We start from the raw sequence: 20052 nt of genomic DNA, 5'->3' as shown, positions 1-20052 counted from the left end.
TGGCTCAGTCGGTTGAATGTCCGACTTTGCCTCAGGTCATGATTTCGCAGTTCACGAGTTTGAGCCCCACTTTGGGCTCTGTGCTGACCGCTCAGGGCCTGGAGCCTGCTTCAGATTCTGTGTCTCCCTCTTTCTCTCTGCCCCTCCCCTGCTTGCACTCTTTCTCTCAAAAATAAATAAACATTAAATTTTTTTTTAAAGAATTAATATAGAATTAATATATGCAGAGGTCTTAGAGAGGGTCTGGCACCTGATAAGCACTCTTCAGTGCAGGCTCATAAGCCATGGTCCTTGCCTCTCCAAGAGCTCACAAATCAGTTGCCCCTATCCACCTGTCCCACCTGGCAGTCAGGACTCTCTGGGTCTTCTGACATTTCAAGTGCCCCACAGCTCCTGGCAACCCTTTCCTGGAGCCATGGGATGAACCGGGTGCAAGTTCCTGTATCACAGATTCCTTGTGTGACTCGGTAATTTCCACTTCCTGAGTCTCAATGCATATGGAAAGAAAGGAAGCTGGACCAAAATTGATTTCCAACATCCCCACAAACTCCTTGTTCTGGGTATAGCTCAAGTTGAAACTGTATCGGCTTGGGCAAGGCACGGAACCTCTCTGCGTTTGTTTCCTCGCCTACAAAACCGGATAATGGAACTAACCACCCCCCAGGTGGTGGTGAGGGTGCAACAAAGTAACACAAGCCCCGGCTGTCCGCGCTCCCAGAGGGAACGTCAGCCTTCAGACCCACCCTTCTTTGCCACTTAACGCACGCGCGCTGGCGTCCCGTCCCCTCCCCGCGCCGGGATCCGACTTCCGGTTCCGCCGGGACCCAGAAGCCAGGCTGACAAATGGCGGCGTCCACGAAACAGGCCACCGGGGGCGTTGAAGAGGCCGCGGCGGAAGAGGAACCGCGAATTCTGGAACCCGGGGCCGCCCCGTTTGGAAATTTCCCTCAGTATTCCCGCTTCCATCCTCCAGAACAGCGGCTCCGCCTCTTGCCCCCGGAGCTGCTTCGCCGGCTTTTCCCTCAGAGTCCCGAATCGAGGCCGATCCTGGGGCTCGACGTAGGGTGTAACTCTGGGGTGAGTGACGGGGGCGGGGTCGGAGGTCGGGGAGCCTAGCGGTTGGCTTCCTCTGCGTTCGCTGGGGCTGTGGTTTGGGCGTGGCATCACACCCATCACCACTTTCCCCAAATGAGTTTAAACTCCGTTCCGAATTCCTGCGTCCCCGCTTGTGCGTTCGCCGCCTCACGGCCAAACCTCGGATGGGAAGGGCCACCGTTTTGGGGCTTCCGGCGCTTGCCTCCTGTACAGCGTGGCTGGCGACCTGGCTGCAGAGAGGGGGCGTCCGGACACCCGCCTTTGGGAGCGTAGGATTGGGATTGGGTTACTGGGAGAGAAGAGCCAGGGGTGACGGAATCACGCCTGGAATTAAGATTCGTGTGCCATACGGTGTAGGATGCATCCTGGAGCCAAGTAGATACTTATTTAAAAGCATTGAGTTGACTGAGTACAGTGGAGAGGGTTGAGAGGGAGGATACAGCTCCTTGGCGGAGGAAGGCATTGCCACGTCTTCTTACCTCAAAGTATTCTTAGGCGTAGAGTGATTATAGTGAAATTACATTCAAAATATCGACATGCCACCCTTGACACCTATCTAACTACTAGCATATCCTAGAGGAGCAGATATTTTGACCCTATGATTGCAAATCACAGGCATGTAACAAAAAGTAAGTCTCTATTCCTGACCCTAAATTCTCCTTCCCCCCTACACATTGGCAACCGCTGTTTATAATTTCTTGGGTATGTATCCTGTGTGTATGTAGGCATTTATGTATGTATAAATATCACCTCTTTTTACCTTTACAAACAATAGCACACTATTTGGCACCTTGCTTTTCACTTAATAATTTGGAGATCACTCGTGTCACGACATTCTTTTTAGCAGCTTCAAAATTGTATGCATGTACCATAATTTACAGGGTGCTTTATTTACATTTTTAAAACTCCCAGGCCCCACTGTAGCCCTACTGAAACAGGACTTGAGAGATTGAGCCCTTGAGTCTACATTTTCTTTTTCAAGCTCCCAGGGTATTCTGGGATTGGGGAATTGAGGTTGGAGAAGGTGAAGAGATGTGGTAGAGGAAGGATGAAGTGACAAATAGCTAGTGAAACTGGCACACCCAAGATCAGACAGGAAGAGGGAGTCAGCAAAGAAATAAGTATAGAAATGGGGAGAAAATTAAGCAGCATAGTATAGGACCTTCCTACTCTAAATATGGTCCTTGATCTACAACACCGGCATGACTTTTTAAAAGAATTTTTTGTGAACTATGCCACACATACAGAAAAGTGCATGAGACATAAATTTACACTTTATGAACTATTATAAAGCAGACACCTTTATGACCATTGTCCAGGTCAAGAATAAGACATTGTCAGAACCCCAAAAGTCTCTTAACTTTCTCTGTTCCTAAACCACCCCCCTCCACCCAGAGGGAACAACTAGCCTGACTTATGCTTATTTCCTTGATTTTCTTTATAGCTCACTATTTTTGTATCCCTAAACAATGTAATCTTATCCATTTTTGAAATTCATATAAATGGAAGCTTGCCATGTATTTTTTGCGTGTGTCTTGCTTTTTTGCTGAACATTGTATATTTGTAAGAGTCATCCATGTTGATGCACTGAGCTGAATTCCTTCATTTTTAACTGCTATTTAGTATTCCATCTTAATGAATATATCACATTTCTTCATCCATGCTACTATTGTTGGACATCTGGGTTGTTTCCAGCCACACTTTCTTCACCTGTACAAAGAGCATAAGTATTTTCCTTACAGCATTGTTGCACAGAGCAAAACAGGTGGTGCATAGAAAAATGCCTTGAAAAATGGATTAGAGCAACACAAATTTGAACTAGTTGTAATGGTTATAGAAGTCAACGTTAGACAAAGGAGATAGTGACTTGTTTAGGAGTCAAAGTGCTGAGGTGGTGAAAATCACAGATCATTAGACTTGGCTAGAAGGAAGTCAGCAGTGACTTTGGGAAGTGATAGATGCAGAAGTAGAATAAATCTCAAAAGGGGGTGGTGAAGCATAAGGCAGACAGTAAAATTGAGGCTGTAGAATGAAGGCTAAGCAAGGACTTTTGGAATCCAGACTTTTCCCAATCACAAGTCTGAGAAGCAGATGTTTATAAGAGGGTGCTTGTTCTGGTTCCTCACCTTCCTGGTAAGGAATGCTGGCTATGCCCTTGGAATCCTTTCTTTCTCCCTGAGGTCTGAGATACCTGAAAAAAGTGAGTTTACCAGCATATTACTCAAGCTGGACAAGACTGCTCTCAGCTCCTTTGCTGCATCCATTTGGCTGTAACTTTCAACCATACAGCCCAACCTACCATCAATGTCAGGGAAGTATAGAGATGACACATTATTGCCTGAGACCCGTGGAGGGCACTGAGAACCTGCTCTGTGGAAAACTTTTTGGGCAACCTTCTTAGTCTAGGAGCTTCATATCTTATAAAGCAAAGACTAAGTGGCAGTCCAATGAGATGATAAGAGATAGAGGTCTTTCTTCCATTCACTGGTTGAGAGCTGCAATGACAAAGCTCTTTTGGATTTCTCTAGGATCTGAGTGTGGCTCTATACAAACACTTCCTTTCCTTACGTGATGGGGAGACCTGCTCAGATGCCTCAGAAGAACTCCATCTACTCTGCTGCGACATAGATCCAGTCCTGGTGGAACGAGCTGAAAAAGAATGTCCTTTTCCTGATGCCCTGACCTTTATCACCCTGGACTTTATGAATCAAAGAACCCGGAAAGTTCTCTTGAGCTCTTTCTTAAACCAGTTTGGACGGTCAGTTTTTGACATTGGCTTCTGCATGTCAGTAACCATGTGGATTCATCTGAACCATGGGGACCGTGGTCTGTGGGAGTTCCTAGCCCACCTTTCCTCCCTCTGCCGCTACCTCCTTGTGGAGCCTCAGCCCTGGAAGTGTTACCGGGCAGCTGCAAGGCGTCTCCGGAAGCTAGGCCTCCATGACTTTGACCACTTCCGTTCCCTTGCCATCCGAGGTGATATGGCCAATCAGATTGTGCAGATCTTGACCCAGGACCATGGCATGGAATTAGTATGCTGCTTTGGCAACACCAGCTGGGACCGAAGCCTTCTGCTCTTCAGGGCAAAACAAGCCACAGAGACTCATCCAATTCCTGAATCACTGGTAGAGAAAGGGAAAGAAAAGGACAGATTACGATCCTGGAGACAGTGAAATGGGAGGGTGGGAAGGCCAGGAAAGAGATATTGAATTATATTATTATTATACAAAGAATTAAGTTCACTGTCCTTAATTCGTGATTGTAAGGCAGCCTCAAAACCTGGCAGAAACTTTTGGCAAAATGTCCAAGACATGCGATTGAAAGAATCAGTATCTATTCCCCACTGTTTGAGTTGATTCTGGAAGAAGAGACTGTATCTGTGGAGCAAGGAGCTGGGCTCTCCGGATTGAGATGGCATAGAAAAAGTGATCTTGGTTCTAGGATATGGAGGGGGCTGCTTCTAGTGGTTAGAGACTTAGCCCAGGCTAGCCTTAGAATGTATCTGTTCCATGGGCAACTTGAATCTGATCTGGCTGCTTCAGGCTTTTGCTGGACTTCCTTATCCTGCCTTCAGGCATCACCTCACAATACAATCTGGAATGAAGAGTCACTGGCTTGGCTAAAGGAGAGAATTAGTATGAAAAACATCTTATCTTTCCAGAGCAGGTCATGTATCCAACATGCCCAGGCTCAGCACAGCATGTAACAGATACTAGCCAAAATGCGCTGGCTAGCATTTATAAGATGTTTAAAAGATTTAAATTATGACCCAATATCCAGCTGGTACAAATACAATGAATGAAGTGGGACTGTATAATTATATATAATAAAAGTGACTTGAGTATGATTGAGAATGCCCTGTGACTCTGGGGTAGGTAGGAAACTTCTGCTTTTAACCACTCTATCCAGGGAGTTTTCAGCTCAAGAAAAAGAACCTCACCCAAGCTCAGAACAGAAAACATACCAGAGAGTAAGTTAATTTAGGACTTTTTTTTTTGTCAGAGTCCTCTGCCAAAGCACACCAACATGGGGGTGGGGGGTACACAGCATTACGGCAGTGGGAATATGTGCAGGGAAACAGGCATAAAATGCAGTCTACAATTGAATGACTATAGCATAAATGCTGTGGGATAGGCGTCACTGATATACATCAGGTTTTGACACCCATGAGTTGAGTCCAAGGGAAAGTGGGAGATGGAGAAGGATTTGGTGGAGAGAATATAGGAAAACAAAAGCTTCTTAGCTATACCTAGCTAAGAAGGGCGACTGGATTGATGAGCTTCAAAGTCCTTAAGATCCTATTATTTTCTGAAGTTATAGAAGGAAGGCTGGGGAATAAGAGTGTCTGAACCACCAATTAAACTTTGGACCTATTGGTAGAGAAGGTAGTAAAAGTTCCTGCTAGGGAATTTGAACTCTATGCATAGAGAGCAAAAGCTAGTACATTCCCCAAACTATAGGAGAGTGGAACCAAAACCTTCATTTAGGAAAACCGGTTTTTCTATTTTGTGCAGGATAATTATGTGGTTGGTGTCATTTCCAATCTCAGACTCCAGTACTACTTTTCAATCTTTTTATATTCCTGCTCCTGATCACTTTCATCCTAGTGACTCTTGTGGACTTTTACCCTTCTGCAGGTTCTTGACTCTATATCCCTGTACCACTAGTCTAAGCAGATTACCTAACCACCAACCAGCACCATTCTTGTTTGCTGTATCAGGAAGTCTTTTCTTGCTCTCAGTCTTTTTTTTTTTTTTTTTTTTTTAATTTTTGTTTTATTATTACTGGTTTATTTGACAGCGTGAACTTGGGAGGGGCAGAGAGGGAGACAGAGGATCCAAGCAAGCTCCAAGCTGACAGCAGAGATCCTGATGTGGGGTTGAACTCACAAACAGTGAGATCATGACCTGAGCGTAAGACTCTTAACTGAGCCATCCAGAGACAGTTGCCTTCAGTCTTAAACCCCTTCATCTTTCCACCTTTTCACTTCTGAACTTACCCAATGAACTTTTACCCAGATAACCTCTGCCTGAGTTCCTGATCCCAACCTCTACTACTTCTCCCAAACTGCTTTATTGAGGATCCCTTTGATGTCTCCTTGGCTTCATTAACTCCTTCCTGTCCACCTGCCAACGTGCTCAATTCTCTCTCTAAAACCACCAACTTTTCCTGTATCCGATCTCTCTTCAAGTTTATTCAGTCTCTCCATCTCTTCACCACCAAATGTGAGCAAAGCCCTTGAAAGAATAGACTCCACAGTCTATTTCCCATTTATCAATGACCTTCTGAGTGCCAAATTCTGAGGCCTCTTGTTCAGTCTTCCTCCTGGGTCATGGGACTATTCAGCACTATTGATCCCTTCTTTGAACTGCTCTCCCTTGGTTTCTTCGCCATACACTTCTCCCTTTATTCTCTTCCTATCTTAGTTTTTCTGTACTCTTTAAGCAGTTAGTTCAAATTTTAATTGAACACGTTACCTGGAGAGTCCTGGATTCATCTCCAGAAACAGTGATTCAGGTTAAGAATGGGGCTTAGGGGTTGGTTTGGTTTGGCTTGATTAGATTTGTGGGAGGGTTTGTTGTTTGTTTGGGTTTGTTTATTTGTTTGTTGCATTTTTTTTTATCGTGGTAAAATATGTAACAAAATTTACCATTTTAACTATTTTAAAGTGTATAATTCCATGGCATTAAATACATCCACAAGGAGGAACCTGTTTTTAACAAGCACCCCAGGTGACTCTGATGCAAAATAGACCACATTTTGATTGCTTAGGACCCCTTAGGGTCCATCCAGTCCTCTTCTACATATTTTTCATGGAGTGAGTTCCTTCACTCCCATGTCTTTAGCAACTACCTATATACTATAACCCCCAAATATATTGGTGGCCTCACTTCCACAGTTGCAGATTAGTATTTTTCCTGTTTTGTAATCATATCCTCTTAGATAGTTCTTAGGCACCTCAGATTCAATATTCCAGAAGCAAACTCATTACCCTCATTCTAAACCTAATCCTATCTCAGTTGTTGCCATCCACCCATTGCTCAAGCAACAAACTTCAGGTGAGTCTCCTTGTTTATGTGAGTCTCCCCACACTGAAATAGTCACAAAATCCAGTAAATTCTTACGTGTCCAATAACACGTAAGTCCCATTTATTCTATCCATGTGGCTGGTCCCTACGAGGCATTTCTGTGTTAAGCCATCTATCCTTATCTAATCCCTGCTGCCAGTGTTCCCTTCCTCAGATTCCTAGTTATGCTAGTATTATGCTTAAAAACCTTCAGTGTTTTGGGGCACCTGGGTGGCTTGGTTAAGCGTCTGACTTCAGCTCAGTTCCGATCTCACCGTTTGTGAGTTCGAGACCCGCATCAGGCTTTGTGCTGACAGCTCAGAGCCTGGAGCTCGCTTCAGATTTTGTGTCTCCCTCTCTCTCTGACCCTCCCCCACTCGCACTCTGTGTGTCTCTCTCTCAAAAATAAACATTAAAAAAAATTTTTTTAAACCTTCAGTGTTTCCTAGAGCTAAAGTCCTGTCCTTTATCCAGTGCCTAAACCAATGTTGTTCAGTAAGGTAGCTGCTTGCTATTTAAATGTAAATTAAATAAAATGAAATAAAATTTAAAATTCAGCTCCTCAGTCTTACTAGCCACGTTACAGGTGTTCAATAGCCATATGTGATTAGTGGCTACTTTATTGGACAGCACAAATTTAGACCATTTCCATCACTGCAGAAAGTTGTGTTGGAGAGCGCTGGCCTTCATGCTTTTCCTCCACACCCCAGTCACACTTGAACTTCTCACCTATCACCATATCCTACTTGCCGTGTCCTTTCATACCTCTGAGACTTAGCACAAACTCCCTCTATTTTCGTTCTCTCTCCCCCAGCTCTCCCACCTTGCAACCTGGCTGAACTGTTTGTCCTAAAAGAGAGTTAAGATGTTACATTTTGTCAGACATCTTCCCCCAACTCCTATAGCACTTTGCATTTGTTACTGTATTCTAGTGGGGCCTTTGCGTGGAAGCTTCTATTACAGTATTTACCCTATCACGTTATAATCTTTCTATGCCTGTGTGCCACCACCATAAGACTGATCTCCTCAAGCCCAACTTATCTTTGTACTTTGAGGCCTAGCACAATGACTGGCACATGGCGGGCAGCTGAGAAGTACTTGTTGAATTAATATATGAATGAACAAAAGAAGTGTATCTGAATTCAAGTATTGAGAAGAAAAGGGCATCTATGATCGGGCAGAAGACTGCCCAGGAAACTGAAAATGGGAAGAAATTAAAAAGTTAAGAAAGTGGGGCACCTCAGTGGCTCAATTAAGAGTGCGACTCTTGATCTCCGCTCAGGTCTTGATCTCAGGGTCATGATTTCAAGCTCTGCATTGGGCTCCACGCCAGCTGTGGAGTCTACTTAAAAAAGAAAAAAAAGTTGGAAGAGGGATAAGCCTAGTCTTTGGCATGGAAGTTTGAGGTATGTTTTCTCAAACATACCTTTGCAATAAGATGCCCATTTCAAGGCCATGGCTATTGATGGTTTGGGAGAGGACAGCAGATCAAGACTAGATATGAAATCTGGAAGTCATTCATATAGAGTAATCGAGATTTAATGAGTAGTAAATTCCAAAAACACATGGATATGATGAGAGGTCCTAGGTCTGAGGGCTGCCAATAGTTATTGAGTAAGGGGGAAAAGAGGAACCAAAAGAGGTCTGGTGGGAAATAGGAAAAAGTGGGGGCGGGGTGGTGTGCCGAGGTGGCTCAGTCAGTTAAGCAACCAACTTCGGCTCAGGTCATGATCTCACAGCTTGTGAGTTAAAGTCCTGAGCTGGGCTCTGTGTTGACAGCTCAGGGCCTGGAGCCTGCTTCGGATTCTGTCTTCTCTCTGCCCCTCCCCCCACTCACACACTGTCTCTCTCTCTCTCTCTCAAATATAAATAAACATTAAAAAAAAGAAAGAAAGAAATAGGAAAAAGAGGGGAAAAGACATATAGCACCATGTGCCAGACAACATAACAAAGCCAAAGCAGAGCTAGGACTTGAACCTAGGCGGTGAGGTGGCAGAGTCAGCCTTGGCTACCATTCCTTGAGATGTCAGAGAAATCTAAGGCTGGGAAGAGACTCCAGAAAGCCAGTGCAAGAGAGCATGGGCTTTAGAGTTGCTGTGCTTCCTCAAATTATGTGTTCACACTGGAGAATGAGAGACCCAGCCAGGCCACTCTTGGCTCTTCCAGATTCTCACAGAAATCCACTCACAGAAGTCAGACCTAATTCTAGGTTGAGTATCCGAGGAGCACTCCTGCCGCTGCCTACCAGTTAAACAGGCTTGGCCCTTCTGAGTGTTTTATTTTATTTTTTTATTTTTTTAAAGCAGTAGCCCTGGCCCATTTCAGAATGGCTGCTTTTTTTTTTTAATGTTTATTTACTTTTGAGGGAGAGAAAGGCAGAGTACGAGCGGAGGAAGGGCAGAGAGAGAGAGGGAGACACAGAATCCGAAGCAGGCTCCAGGCCCTGAGCTGTCAGCACAGAACCGGACTCAGGGCTTGAGCTCACGAGCTGTGTGAGACCATGACCTGAGCCGAAGTCGGATGCTTAACTGACTGAGCCACCCAGGAGCCCCTCTCCTGAGTGTTTTAGAAGCAGTTGGCAGGTACGTAGAGCAGACATAGACACTCTTAAGTCTCCCTCAGTCCTATTTACCTTCTCACTGTATCTCTGACTTGCCAGCTACCTTAACCTTCCCCTGAATTCCTGAAATTCCAATCTATCCCTAACTTTGACCCCTAAGTAAGACCTCCCAAAAGTGGGTTTCATTCTGTTTCATGCTTAGGAGGTAGGGATTCTGAGGCCAATTCCAGGATGTATTAAGATCCTGAGCTCAGATCCTTCTCAGCCCCATGAGATCAAGTTTGGCCCAGGAACAGTGCAGTGGAAAGAACATCAGGTTTGGAATCGAGATCTGTCAGTAACTCATTGCATGACCACCCTGTTCAAGTCAACCTCTCTGAACCTCATTCATTGGTACAACTAAAGTAACTATGCCCTAATGAACTAGAGGATGTAAAGGTATTTTGCAGAATATAGAATATTAAAAACAAGGTGCTGTTACACTGTAAGCATTCCACAGACCACAACTATGCTTGTTAAATTAAACACTTATGAAAAAAACATCTCATCTCTAGAAAACATACGTCTTACTATCTCTGATAATTTGTTTTTTAGGACAAGGAAGTAATGAGGAGTTCAGCTTCAGCACTACAGAGCATTTTAAAGGAAGCAATGCTGGGAGGGAGTGATCATTGCTAATGGAAACGAGGCCAGTTTAGGATAGTCTTGGTGGATCACAGTGGTTACAGATATGAATTTACCTACTTCTCTGTAAATCTCCGGAATACTTTGAAAACTCGTGACTTCACCGGTGCTCTCTCCCTCCACCAAAGTAATGCAGAGAAATGAGTGTAAGGCTGTGGCAGGCTAAATAATGGTTCCCCCAAGATGTTCACCTCCTAATCCCTGGAACTTGCTACCTTAGATAGCAAAGGGGATTTTGTAGATGTGTACAAATGTGTAAATGTATAGATTAAAAATCTTGGTTAAGGATTAAAGATTTTGAAATTGAAAGATTAATATGGAATATCAGGATGGACCCTAAATGTAATCACAAGTGTCCTTATAAGAGGGAGGCAAAGGGAGATTTGACCACAGCAAGAAATAGAAGGATAGAAGCAAGAGGTTGGAGTGATGTAAGGAAGGGTTGTGAGCCAAGAAATGCAGTTAGAAAAGGCAAGAAGGGCACCTGGATGGCTCAGTTGGTTAAGCATCTGATTTCAACTCAGGTCATGATCTCATGGTTCCTGAGTTTGAGCCCCCCCATTGGGTTCTCTGCTGTCAGCACAGAGCCTGCTTCAGATCCTGTCTCCCTCTCTTTCTGCCCCCTTCCACTTGCTCACACATGCTTGCTCTCTCTCTCTCTCTCAAAAATAAATAAAAACATTAAAAAAATAATAATAATTGAGCGCCTGGGTGGCCCAGTCGATTAAGCATCCAGCTTTAGCTCAGGTCATGATCTCGCAGTTCATGAGTTGGAGTCCTGAGTCGGGCTCTCTGCAGTCAGTGCAGAGCCCACCCCACTCTATCTGCCCCTCCCCTGCCTGCATGCACATTTTCTCTCAAAAATAAAACATTTAAACAATAATGATAATAAATAAATAACTAAAAGGAAAGAAAATGATTCTCCCCTGAAGCCTCCAGAAGGAATGCAGCTCTGCCAATCTCCCTTGATTTTAGACTCTGGCCTCCAGCACTATAAGAGAATACATTTGTGTCGTTTTATTTTGGTTTTATTTTTTTTAATGTTTATTTACTTTTGAGAGGGAGAGAGAGAGACCGAGCATGAGCAGGGGAGGGACAGAGAGAGGAGACACAGAATCTGAAGCAGGTTCCAGGCTCTGAGCTGTTAGCACAGAGCCCGATGCGGGGCTGGAACTCACGGACTAAAAGATCATGACCAGGGCCGAAGTCAGATGTTCAACCAAGTGAGCCACCCAAGTGCTCCAAATATGTGTTGTTTAAAAGCAATAAATTTGTGATGATTTGTTACAACAGGAACAGGAAACTAACACAGGGATCCTGACTACAATGAGACTAGGCTATGAGCCAAGTGGCACCTGTCCCAAATAACTCCTTGACAGCAGAAAATGGCCCCAGTGACCAAAGGGATAGTCAGGGGCTCCATCTACTTGGTTCGGTTCATTGAGGAATCTTCAGTCATTAAAACCTTTGGGAGATGCTTCAGCATCTGAACCTGACCTTTTCCCTACTAACATTTCTATTGGCTGAGCACTTAACCCTACCTGTTGAAAGGAAGTGTTGTATTTCAAGTCTGTAGCAGTTAATTTCAAAGAAGATGTGTAGTGTTCATAAAGATTAGGCCCTGATACCACGAAGATAATGATTGCATACTGGCCTATGAGAGCCTTTGGTTCCTAGAAAAGATCTTATTTATCCTCAAACCAGCCTCATTTAGGAGCCAACACTAAGCATGATGAGCCTCCTTGAGGGACAAGAATAGAGAATGGTCCTGGGTATACTTTAACTTAAAAACAAAAACAAATAGATATAGATACAGATATAGATATAGATGATATAGATATAGATATATAGATATGTAATCCAATATTTCCAAAAATTATCATTTCAACATGCAGTCAATATTATTAATGAAACATGTTACATTATTTTTTATACCATTGTCAAAATCCAATGAGTATTTAAACATTTTTTTATTGTTTATTTATGTTTGAGAGAGAGACAGAGCACAAGCAGGGGAGAGGCAGAGAGAGGAAGAATCTAAAGCGGGCTCAGGCTCTGGGCTGTCAGCACAGAGCCCAATGTGGGGCTCAAACCCACAAACCGTGAGATCATGACCTGAACCGAAGTCGGATACTCAACCAACTGAGCCACCCCTCCAATGTGTATTTTAACTTGCAGCTCATCTCATTTTGGATCAGCCATATTTCAGATGCTCATTAGCTACATACATGTGGCTAATGCATATACTTTTGTGGCAAATCAAGAAGTGTTTTATCGGGGCGCCTGGGTGGCGCAGTCGGTTAAGCGTCCGACTTCAGCCAGGTCACGATCTCGCGGTCCGTGAGTTCGAGCCCCGCGTCAGGCTCTGGGCTGATGGCTCAGAGCCTGGAGCCTGTTTCTGATTCTGTGTCTCCCTCTCTCTCTGCCCCTCACCCGTTCATTCTCTGTCTCTCTCTGTCCCAAAAAAAAAAAAAAAAGAAGTGTTTTATCAAATTCCATATACTCAGCGTGCTTTTAGCTGCTTTGGGTAGTAGGAAAAAGTAGATTAAACAAAGATTAGATTTGATTTGCTTAGCGACTATGTTAAAGTTGAGAAAAGAAGAGGCTCAAACAAGGAAGCATGTGATCATTTGAGCTTCAGCAAAGGGGAAAGTCTTTGCAGGCTACAGTGGGCATGGAAGACTTTCTAGAGGATATGGGATTTGAACTGTTCTTGAAAGGAATATAGCTTTTGCAGTGTTGGACAAGAGAGAAAGGAGCATGACCTGTGAGCCAGGAGAAAGGAACCTTTCAGCAAAGGTACAAAGGAACAGGTGTTGTGTACGTTGAGAACAGATAGGACTAAATGGTCTATAATGGAAATGTCATTCTGAGCAGTACGGAGAAATAACAGTGGCCTTTGCCATTTAAGTAGATTCTGGATGAAATATTTAAAGTAAAAAGAAAACCCATAAATGTACTAGAGAAAAAAGATTTTTTTAAAGATTTTTTAAATGTTTATTTCTGAGACAGAGCAGAGCATGAGTGGGGGAGGGGCAGAGAGAGAGGGAGACACAGAATGGGAAGCAGGCTCCAGGCTCTGAGCTGTCAGCACAGAGCCCGACGCGGGGCTCAAACTCACAAACCGTGAGATCATGACCTGGTCTGAAGTCGGTCGCTCAACTGACTGAGCCACCCAGGTACCCCAAGAAAAAAAGATTTTAAAAAAGTACTTTCTAAATATAAAAAGCCTAACAGCCATCAAGGAAAAGACCAATTTGACTACCTAAGGCAAAGAAAAAAATCCAAAAAAGCCACAAGAGAAACTACCAATCAGGAAAATAATATGCAATACAAGTGACAGATAAAAGGTGAATTTCATTATAATCCAAACAACTCTTATACATCTATCAGAAAAGACATTCACAGAAAATGATAATGGCAGATAAACACCTGAAAACTTATTTAATCTTACTAATTCATGCAAATAAAAACAATGAAAGAGTATTTTGTCACAACAATATTCACAAAATTTTTAAACAGTGATGGTGAATAAATAAACTAAGAAGTGGGGGAGGGCCCTGGGTGGCTCAGTCAGCTGGGCATCCAACTCTTGATTTCGGCTTAGGTCATGATCTCCCAGTTTATGAGATCGAGTCCCACATTGGGCTCTGCACTGACACTGTGGAGCCTACTTGGGATTCTCTCCCTCTCTCTCCGTCCCTCCCCCCTCAAAATAAATAAATAAACTTTAAACAGTGATGGTGAGAATCTGGGAAGACAGGTATTCTTCCACCCTGTTAGTGGGAGTGGTAAATCAACATGACCATATGGAAGGCAATTTGTCAATATTTATCAAAACATAAACTACACATACCCACGAATTCCACTGTTAGGAATCTGTCCTGTGGATATGCTCACATAAATATGCAAGGATAGAGGTGCCTGGATGGCTCAGTCAGTTAGGCGGCTGACTCTTGATTTCATCTCAGGTCATGATCTCATGGTTCGTGGCTTCAAGCCCTGCATCGAGCCCTGCATCGAGCCCCAGGTGGAGCCTCCTTGGGATTTTCTCTCACTCTCTCTCTCTGCCTTTCCTCGCTCTCTGTCACTCTCAAAAATAAATAAACTTTTAAAAAATACGCAAAGGTAAATGTACAGTATTAGCCATTACAGTTGTCTGATAAAAATTAAAAGCTGGAAACATCTTAAATGCTCATCGGTAGAAAACAATATGGTAGAGCCATAAATAGATTACTATGCAGTTCTTAAAAAGAACAAGGTAGCTCTATCTATGTTAAAGTAGAAAGGTCTCAGATATTTTAAGCGCAAGAAGTAAAGTGCAGAACAGTATGAATGGTAAGATTCCACTTTTGTACCTTTAAAAAAGAATATATACACAGAAGGTAATAAAACATGTAAAAGTGAAAAATCAAAGAATAGCCATGTAAGCATATTTAGTCATAATGAAGAATCAGCCAGAAAGTTAAAATGGCTCATTGTTGGGGGTGGGAAATGAGCACATAATTGCTTCTGTGTTGATTTGTTAACCATATGCACATAATGCTTTTTAAAAATAATGAATTTTAAATATGTTTTAAAATAAAATTAAGCAGTGGCTTTCTAAAAATAGCTTTCTAAAATAATTCTCATCCCCTGTTGCCCCGCCTACCTGTCTAACTTTTCCCTCACAGTATAGTTAAGAGTCTTGAAAAAGTTTTAAATACTTCTTGTCTCCATTCCTTACTTAGTACATCTTTCTCAATCCTTCAAAATTTGGGTTTGCCAAAGTCCCCAATGATGTGACTAAAGTCAGCAGATATGTGTCAGTCCTGATTCAACCTGACATTAGAATTATCAGGAACTTTTTTTTTTTTTTTTTTTTTTTTTGGAAACCCTTGGGGATCTGGTAACAGCATTCAGCCAGCTGTCTTCCTCCTTCTCTGGAGACCCCTCTCTAATGTTGCCGTTCCTTAGGGTTCTGTTCCAGTCCCTCTTCTCCTCACATGATCTTCACTTCATGGCTTCAGTTACCACCTATGTTCTGATGTTCTCATGCCTATAAATCCCTTATCTCTAATCTAGATCTGTCTCCTGAGCTTCAGAATTACTTATCCAATAGCATTACACATTAATACTTTCCGGCCTTTTCCAGATCATGGCACACATAGAGAATGATGGTGTTTTCATAGCAACATACCTTACCAAGACTGCTGTCTTTCAGAGGGAGTTCGTGCTACCTTGAGGGTTGAGAAAATCAATAGGCAGCACACCTGTAACCTCTTCATGAGGCATAACAGCTGGGAAGGTCTTACCTCTTGGATAGACATTTCCACTCGGACATCCCCCAGGCATTTCAAGGTTAACATGTTTGGAAGTGAGCATATAATGTCCCAAAACTGCTCTTCCTCCAGTGTTTTCTATTTCAGTGAGTGGTCCTGCCATCTGCAAGTTACTCAGTCCGGAAGTCTTGGCTTAGTTCTCTGCTTTCCTCCCCTTCCAATCTCAAGACCTGCTGACTCTGCTACACTTTATTTCTTGAAGTGATCTCCTCTCCATCACCCCTATCACTTTCCTAGTCCAGAGCACATCTTTTCTCACTTTTCCCCTCAATTACAACAAATACTTTCTCTCTGTTCTCCTTGACTTCACTCTTGCTCTCTCTAATCTGTTCCCCACACTGCAACCACAGAATTCTTTCTAAAATGCAATTCTGATTATGCCAATCCCCTGCTTAAAACCATTCAAAGTACTGATGTGAGCAGTGATCTACTGGTCAGTCATTAGCGCTATATGCACAGTTAGACCATGCCACCATACTGGTTTATTACTAGCAGCTTGTAGCAAAAAGAGGCCAAGAGACTAGCTTGTTTTATGACACAGACAACTCAAAGAACAATGTGATGAGTGGTATATAACAAGGGTGGAAGAACAAACCAGGGGACTTCTGTATATTTTGTAATAATTTAATTGAATAATACCACTGAGGAATCCAAGTGTCTTAAGCACTATCAAAGACAGAAAGCAATCATGGGGTAATAATAATTATACTTATTTAACCTCCTGTCAGTGAAGATGAAGGTTTATGAAGCGTAGAGAATATGCCAAAATCTGAATGCCTAAACTTTCAAGTGTGCAAGAGCTTTTAAGTAAGGAGAGAAGATACGTGCTGTGACAAGTGTAGATGTTCATTTTTTTTTTTTTGAGGGTGAGCATCTGAATGAAAAGGAAAAAATTCAGATGGTTTGTTTATTTCCAAAAATTTAGTTATTTGGAAACATCCCCAAATGGTTAGAAATGCTTGGCATACTGTTAAGGTTTTTCCACCCTGTGGTTGTGGAATGTAATAGATACGTGGAGTTTTCCTGGATTTTTAAGCCCTGTGAGGAAAGGATCATGTCTAATTTTTATTGTAAACCCAGGACTAGCCCACTGATTCCTTTTCAAGAAATATTGGATGATTGAATGAATAAGAATCAATGCCAAAAGATTCCAAAAGTACCAACAAGATGAGCTTCCTGAAGACTCCACTAAAAAAGCTATTAGAGGGGCGCCTGGGTGGCGCAGTTGGTTAAGCCTCCGACTTCAGCCAGGTCACGATCTCGCGGTCCGTGAGTTCGAGCCCCGCGTCAGGCTCTGGGCTGATGGCTCGGAGCCTGGAGCCTGTTTCCGATTCTGTGTCTCCCTCTCTCTCTGCCCCTCCCCTGTTCATGCTCTGTCTCTCTCTGTCCCAAAAATAAATAAAAAACGTTGAAAAAAAAATTAAAAAAAAAAAAGCTATTAGAATAAATGAGTAATAAATGAATTCGGTGAAGTTGCAGGATGCACAATTAATATACAGAAATCTGTTGTGTTTCTATAACCCTAATAACAAACTATGAGAAAGAGAAATTGAGAAAACAATCCCATTCACATTACATCAAAAAGAATAAAATACCTAGAAATAAATTTAACTGAGGAAGTAAAAGACCTGTACTCTGAAAACTATAAGAGACTGATGAAAGAAATTGAAGAAGACACAAATAAAAGGAAAGATATACCACACTCATGGATTGGAAGAATTAATATTGTTAAAATGTCCAGACTACCCAAAGCAATCTACAGATTCAATGCAATAACTATAAAAATACCAATGACATTTTTTACAGAAATAGAACAAATAATGCTAAAATTTGTATGGAACTACAAAAGACCCCAAATAGGCAAAGCAGCCTTGAAAAAGAAGAACAAAGGTAGACCCTGTTCCCAGACTTCAAACTATACTACAAAGCTGTAGTAATCAAAACCGAATGGTACTAGCACAAAACAGACACAAAGATCAATGGAACAGACTTGAGAACTAAGAAATAAATCCACACATATATGATCAATTAGTCTATGACAAAGGAGGCAAGAATATACAACAGGGAAAAGGCCATCTCTTCAAAGAATGGTGTTGGGAAAATTGTGCAATACATGCAAAAGATTAAAACTGAACCACTATCTTAACACTATACACAAAAATCAACTCAAAATGGATTATCAAGACTTAAATGTAAGACCTGAAACCATAAAAGTCCTCAAAGAAAGCATAATAAGTCCCTTGACATTAGTCTTAGCAATATTTCTTTGGACCTGACTCCACAGGCAAGGGCAACAAAAGCAAAAATAAACAAACGGGACTACATCAAACTAAAAACCTTTTGCACAGTGAAGCAAACTATGAAGAAAATGAAAAGGCAACTTTACTGAATGGAAGAAAATGTTTGCAAATCCTATGTGTGATAAGGGGCTAGTGTCTAAAATATATAAAGAACTCATACAGTTCAACAGCAAACAAAAACAAAAAAAAAATTCTGATTTAAAATAGGCAGAAGAGGGGGAACAGGGCAAAAAAAAAATTAAGATAAAGTGGGCAGACAGTCTGAGTGGACATTTTTCCGAAGACCTACAGATGACCAACAAGCACATGAAGAGATGCTCCACATCACTCATCATCAGGGAAATGCACATGGAAACCATAATGAGATATTACCTGACACCTGTCACAATGGTTATTATCAAAAAAACAAGAAATAACAAGTGTTGATGAGGATGGTGAAAAAAGCAAACACCTGTACACCGTTGGTGAGAATGTAAATTGGTGCAGCTACTATGGAAAACAGTATGAAGGTTATGCAAAAAATTAAAAATAGAACTAACATATGATCCAGCAATTCCACTCTGGAGTTTTTATCCAAGAAAACAAAAACACTAACTTGAAGAGATCTATGCACCACTGTGTCCACTGCAGCACTATTTACAGTAGCCAAGATATGGAGCGACTAAGTGTCCACCGATAAATGAGTGGATAAACAAGACGTGGGGTGTGTGTACGTACATATATATACAATACATATACCCATATACATACAATGGAATATTAGCCATAAAATAGAATGAAATCTTGCCACGTGGGACAATATACATGGACCTTGAGGGTATTATGCTAAGGGAAATAAGTCAGAAAAAGACAAATACCCCCATGATTTCACATACATGTAGAATCTGAAAAACAAAACAAACAAAACCAGACATAGATGCAGACAACAGACTGATAGTTGCCAGAAAAAAAAGAGGGTAGGGGGGTGGGCAATAAGAGTGAAGGGGATCAAGAGGCTTAAATTGCCAGTTATAGAGCAAATAAGTCATGAGAATGTATTGTATGACATGGGAAATACAGTCAAAAATATTGTATGAACTGGGACGCCTGGGTGGCTCAGTCGATCAAGCATCCAACTCTTGATTTTGGCTCGGGTCGTGATTTCACCTGGTTCGTGAGTTCGAGTCCCACAAGGGTCTCCACGCTGACAGCTCGGGGCCTGCTTTGGATTCTCTTTCTCTCCCTCTCTCTTTGTTCCTCCCCTGCTGTGCTCTCTCTCTCTCTTTCCCTCTCAAAATAAATAAACTCAAAAAAATTGTATGAACTTTAGGGACAGATGGTAACTAGACTTATGGTGATCATTTTGCAATGTATATAAATGTTGAATCACTCTGTTGTACACCTGAAATTAATATGATTGTATTTTAATAATACTTAAAAAAAATAAAGTGAGCTTTCTTAGAAATGAAAACATATTCATAAAAAGATTTGCACAAGTTTATAGTAGCCTTACTCATAATAGCCCCCAAACTGGAAACACCCAAATATATATCAACTGGAGAATGGATAAACAAATTGTGATATATTCGTACAATGGAATATTGCTCTCCAATAAAAAGAATAGACTCACTTTAGTCAAAAACATTACTAAGCTAAAGAATATAGACACAGGGGCGCCTGGGTGGCTCAGTAGGTTGAGCGTCCAACTTTGGCTCATATCATGGTCTCGCAGTCGGTGAGTTCGAGCCCCGGATTGGGCTCTGTGTTGACAGCTCAGAGTCTGGAGCCTGCTTCAGATTCTGTGTCTCCCTCTCTCTGCCCCTCCCCCACTCATGCTCTTTCTGTGGAAAATAAATAAATGTAAAAGAAAAAAGAGAATATAGACACAAGAAAGTGCATACTATTTGATTGCACTTATGTGAAATCCAAGAATAGACAAAACTATGGCGATAGAATTCAGGAGGTTGCCGGGGGTGGGTGGTGGTAGGTGCAGGGTAGTTCACTGTAAATATAAAGGGGCATGAGGGAATTTTCTGGGGTGATGG

At 42.2% G+C, this 20052-nt stretch overlaps 1 protein-coding gene across 1 annotated transcript; it reads left to right on the top strand.

The window, feature by feature from the left end:
- Positions 1–595: 595 nt before the first annotated feature.
- On the top strand, positions 596–7787 carry BCDIN3D (BCDIN3 domain containing RNA methyltransferase). The gene is made up of 2 exons (XM_049625422.1): positions 596–1077; positions 3624–7787. Exons 1-2 carry the CDS (start codon positions 844–846, stop codon positions 4266–4268), a joined length of 879 nt encoding a protein of 292 aa, XP_049481379.1. The 5' UTR covers positions 596–843; the 3' UTR covers positions 4269–7787.
- The last annotated feature ends 12265 nt before the right edge of the window (positions 7788–20052 follow it).

This window comes from Panthera uncia, chromosome B4, assembly GCF_023721935.1.
Source record: "Panthera uncia isolate 11264 chromosome B4, Puncia_PCG_1.0, whole genome shotgun sequence".
Taxonomy (NCBI): Eukaryota; Metazoa; Chordata; class Mammalia; order Carnivora; family Felidae; genus Panthera; species Panthera uncia.
Note: the sequence above shows the minus strand (reverse complement) of the source record. Positions and strands in the feature narration are given on the sequence as shown.